Source organism: Cotesia typhae, unplaced genomic scaffold (assembly GCF_013202065.1).
Source record: "Cotesia typhae breed Kobodo isofemale line unplaced genomic scaffold, CoteBio_Ctyphae contig_43, whole genome shotgun sequence".
NCBI classification, from domain to species: Eukaryota; Metazoa; Arthropoda; class Insecta; order Hymenoptera; family Braconidae; genus Cotesia; species Cotesia typhae.
In genome coordinates this window covers 4,188,397-4,193,735 of record NW_027423752.1, presented here as the reverse complement: position 1 = coordinate 4,193,735, position 5,339 = coordinate 4,188,397, and the positions used below count along the sequence as shown (strand labels likewise).

General features: G+C 30.0%; 1 protein-coding gene across 1 annotated transcript; it reads left to right on the top strand.

The window, feature by feature from the left end:
* Positions 1-1,435: 1,435 nt before the first annotated feature.
* Positions 1,436-4,044, top strand: LOC141528436 (uncharacterized). The gene is made up of 3 exons (XM_074244481.1): positions 1,436-2,177; positions 2,373-2,656; positions 3,208-4,044. The coding sequence occupies exons 1-3, from the start codon at positions 1,436-1,438 to the stop codon at positions 4,042-4,044; spliced, it is 1,863 nt and encodes a 620-aa protein (XP_074100582.1).
* The last annotated feature ends 1,295 nt before the right edge of the window (positions 4,045-5,339 follow it).

The following is a 5,339-nucleotide window of genomic DNA, read 5'->3' as shown; positions in this document are numbered from 1 at the left end:
AACCTCATCTACGAACTTGACTTTGGTATCTATCTGTAGAATAATTATGTTGAGTTTGGTACAGATCCGACGTAAATTGGCGACACTATCGTCGTGACAAGCCGCGTTATATCCTTTTGGTGTCTAAAAATTGATAGTATACCTAAAAACAAAAATTTTGGCGCCCATGTGAGCTCTTAATATCAATAGTAAGATTTGCCTGTATCCATTTCTTTATTTTCCATTTAAATAACACGGGAAAAATTTTTTTTAATTTTTTAATTTTTATTACTTTGGAACGGTTCATCGTAACAACAATCTGAAAAATGATATTACTAGAAAATTCTACGCTCTATAAAAAACGTCTGAAGACCAAAGTTCCTCAGATTAACGGCTTCAATGATATCCGCGGTCAAAGATAACACTAAAAAAAAATTTCAAATATTTTCCAATAAAATTACAAAAAAAAATATCACATGCTATATTTTTATTATTTTTTATGTTAAATTACTTTAATTCCGTTAACCTGAGACTGTAAACTTTTTTTTTTTACTAATAAATTCAATACTTAACTCACGAAATGCACTAATATATAAATATAAACGTTAAAAATGTCATATAAATGATTTTTTGGTCTTTCTTATAACAAATTTATCTTATATTTTATAAAATTTATAAATTTTTGTAAGAGGAAAATGTAAAGTTCCTTATTACACAAACTCACCAAACACTCATCATTGCATATTATTCAAAATAATATGAAAATTCTGTAAATACGTTAAATCAATTAAATCTACTATAAAACTTGATCAAATGTTTTTTATTTGAAAAATATCAACAGAGCTTTATTTAGCTCTGTCGGTATAGAGTATTATACTCATTTAATTTCAGTGTTGTAGCTAATAAGCTCTGTGTTGGTAAGCCCGGTTGTTCGGTACTAACTTCATTTAGTTGATTTGCTCTCAACGCTTTACTATATCTTCTCGTCATTGTCTTTGTTTATTGATACTGACTGTTTTTTCAATCCGTTATATTATTAATTTAATTAGTTGAAATGTATTAGTTATAAATTTTGTGACCATAATGGTGAAAACAGTGTACTTGATTGGTGATGTGTTAAGTGAATTAGTTGGAAAAAAATTACACTCTCTGAAAGAGGTTATGTCGCTTTTATTTTATTATCTTGATACGAAAAATTTTTCAGTTAAAGAAAGTATATCAATCACTATCAACAAAGTTTTTGAAATTTGGTGTGCGGCACAAATCCCGACAAGAGAGAAAAGATCTGCTTTTTTGAAACTAATCTCAAATCACAATCGATGGATGTTCAGCTCATGCGGATGTTTTAAATATACTGGACAAAGAAAAAAGATTATTTTATTTGGGACAAAAATCTTCCAGTCGACGTGGTTTTATTTCATATAATTCTCAACCAATTTTAGAAGATGTCGAAGACATGGATGTTGATATCAGCAATTATGATAATAATAACAATAATAGTGATAATAATAGTGAAGAGAACATTGATAGCAATGATAAAAACTATAATAATAATGGTAATGATAGTAATAATAATGTCGGAGAGTTTGATAACGACAATGTCAACTATTATTGTGCAGTTGAGACTGATGATGTTGCTAATCATAAAATATCAAGTCATCTATCTCAATTATCCCAGAAATCTTTGGAAAGTAATACTTCTCGTATAATCTCTGATTATGAAGATGAAATGCCAAAACAACAAGTTCCAAAAATTGATATGATGACACCAGAACTTGCTGCGACTTTGGATAGAGCTAACGTGACTAGTAGGATGGCGACTTACATTATTGCTGCTTTATTATCTAACTTGAACATTGATTGTGCAAGCGTAAACTTTAGTCATGTGACTATTCACCGAGCAAGGGAAAAATTCCGGAAAGAAGCGGCGTTAAATCTGAAGACTAATCTGAAAACTGACAATTATGTACTACATTTTGATGAAAAACTGTTATCAGATATTACAGGTACAGAACAAGTTAACCGGCTTCCAATTATTTTATCATCATCAGGTAAATTTCAACTGTTAGGAGTTCCTAAACTAGAATCTGGGACTGGACAAAACCAAGCTTCGGCTATTATTAAAACAGTAAAACAATGGGATATTAATACTGACAACATCAAAGCATTGTGTTCTGATACTACGGCGTCAAATACGGGTAAATAATTTATTAATAAAAAAAATATAACATGGTTGATTACCGTAATGTTTAAATGCTAAATCAAATCAGATTTTTAGTATTAACCATTAATTTCCAAGTTATGAGTTATTTTTTTTTTCAAATTGAAAAGATTTCTCCGTACTACTCTAAAAAATCGATACTTCACTAGCAATTCTCATTTTATTTTTTCAGGAATCAGAAATGGTGCGTGTATATTAGTAGAAAAGGCTCTTAGTAGAAAACTGTTGTACTTGCCATGCCGACACCATATTTTTGAAATTGTTCTTCGAAGTGCATTTGAAGTATACTGGCCTGCTTCGTCTGGCCCAAACGTTCCAATTTATCAGAGATTTAAAAAGAAGTGGGATGAAATTGACCAATCAAACTTTACGGCTGGTATTTGTGACAAAAAAGTTTTGGAAGTAATAACACCAATCAAAGATGAGATTTTGAAATTCGTTAATAATCAAATAGAAGTAAAATTTTTTAATCCAGCGCTGAAGAATTATTAACTGACGTTAAAGTGGAAAAGAAAAATGTATAAAGTTCAGTATAATTGAGGAGCTGATTTTCAAAAGGGTATCTTTTCATATTTTAAAATACCAGTTTTCTGAACTTTTAAATACTAATTACTTTGAGAATTATGAACATTTATAAATGAAAATCGAATTGCAGCTTCATAACCGATTGCACTTTATAGCTAAATTAAAAAAAGTTCAATACAAATATTTATAATTGAAGATAACTAGTTTTTTGTCTCGATTAATCAAAAATCAAAAGATACCCTTTTGAAAATAAGCTCCTCAATTATCAATTTTACTCTGATTAATTAACTTGCCGTCGTGATTAAAAATATTAAAAATCAGTTTCACATGACTGTTATACTTTCAATCATCTTTAACGATTAAAATTGCGTTTGTAAAATATTTTACAACTTTTACCTCACATCAGTTAATAATAATTAGTCTTCTCAACTTTGAAATTGCGATATAATCAATTTCATTTTGACTTATAACTTTTTTTGTAGATGGATCATTGTCGAGACGATTACCGTGAACTTCTGGAATTATCATTAATATTTTTGGGTACTACTACCACAAATATTACATTTAAGCATCCTGGACCGGTCCATCATGCAAGGTGGATGGCTAAAGCAATATATAGTTTAAAAATTTTTTTATTCAGAAATGAATTTCATCTTACTAAATCGGAAATAGATGGATTACGAGAACTTTGTTTATTTATCATAATATTCTATTTAAAAGCTTGGTTCACTGCGCCGTATGCTATAACAGCACCTAATAATGATTTAACTTTGATTAAAGAATTAATTTCATATGAAAGATTTAATAATAGTCTTTCACAGACATGCTCACAAAAATTAGCCGATCACTTGTGGTATTTAAACAACGAGCTGTCTGTTTTATCTCTCTTTGATAAAAATGTTTCAGTTGAAACAAAAAAAAGAATAGTTCATGCTCTTAAAAACTGTAAAGCCAATGAAACTATAACAAATCGCTTTATAATAGATAAGAAAAATTTAGAGTCATTATTAAATAAAGATCTTAGTCAATTTGTGTCTATGAGATCGATTAATATATTTGAATCGTTTGATTTGTCGTATGAGTTCAATGATGAGGATGTTACTTTGTGGCCTCAGAATCCGAATTTCTTAGAAAACTTGGAGTATTTCGGGAAACTTCAAGTGGTGAATGATGTAGCAGAACGCGGCGTGTCATTGATAGAGCAGTATAATCGATGCTTAACGAAAGATGAAGAACAGCTTCAATATTTGTTGCAAGTAGTGACAGAACATAGAAAACAATATCCTAATTGCAATAAAAGTAATTTTATAAAACTGTAATATTTTCAAGTTGAGAAATTGTTGTAACAAGTTGTAAATATCGTTTTTTGTTATAAAGAATTAATTGTTCAATTAAATTTCTTAATATTTAGTAAAAAAAAAAATAAATTTGTTATAAAAGAGACCAAAAAATCATTTATAAGATATTTTTAACGTTTATATTTATATTGTAACCGGGGGTTAGCCCTGGTTCAGTTAGCTACCCCTTTCCTCTTTAGAAAGGGCGCCACTGGGATTTTAGACACGGTGTCCCAGAAACCGGGGAAGCATGAGAGGAAAAGACAGGGTCGTGAGAAGTCCGAGAAAGGCTGTAAATAAACTGAAAAAAACTCTTTATAAAAATAAAAATTGATTTATTCCACCAAATCTACATACTTAACAATCTCCTTAAAACTAACTTAATTGTGAGAACCTCTCACCTACGTTGGCCCTTGCCAATTATTTTACAATCTTAATCTAACTTAATTGTGAGAACCTCTCACCTACGTTGGCCTTTGCCAATTTTTCCTACAACTAATTAACCAAATTATTCAACCTCGTCACTCCGACGGAATACCTCAAAAATCTAAATTTCTCCTCGTCAACCTGACGGCATATCACTTTTCCCAATTCCACGTCAACCTGACGGATTCTCAATTAAAACCAAATTCTACCTAGAACATCGTCCACCGGACGCTAACTTCATTTCTCTAACTTTTATTCAATTTACTAATTCTCTAAGTTTTGATTTCAATTTACAATCAATTTTTCCTAACAATTCACAATACAAAATTTATCAATCTCACAAAATTTAACACTTGTCGGTTTCCCTAAATTATTCATTTCACAAAATCTACAGAATTACTTCTCCAAATTTCTCAATCAAAATTCTTCAACTAAAATTCACTAAATTTCACTAAATATCTTTTGACAAATTTTCTTTAACAATTTACTAATTCCCAAATTTCATCAAACTAAATAATTAAAATTGTTTCATTAAATTTAGCCAAACGGCCTTAAGTTATACTTCCACAATTTCCAAGAATTTAACACATGACTATAAATGACCTTTATCCTAAACTACGTACTTATTCAAATTTATTATCAAACAGCAACTTCCTTCAGCTTCTCGAGTCCGTAAATTCCTTTCCTCGTCTCCTCGTTCTCAATTTTCTCTCGTACAAATTATCTCTGTAAAAGCCGATAAATAAATAACGGATCAAATACAAATTCGCCAGCCTAACGGCCTGACGGAATGAAATTTTAATAAAGAATTAGAATATAACGGCTCGCTTCGTTCCTCTTTCGTGAAGGCT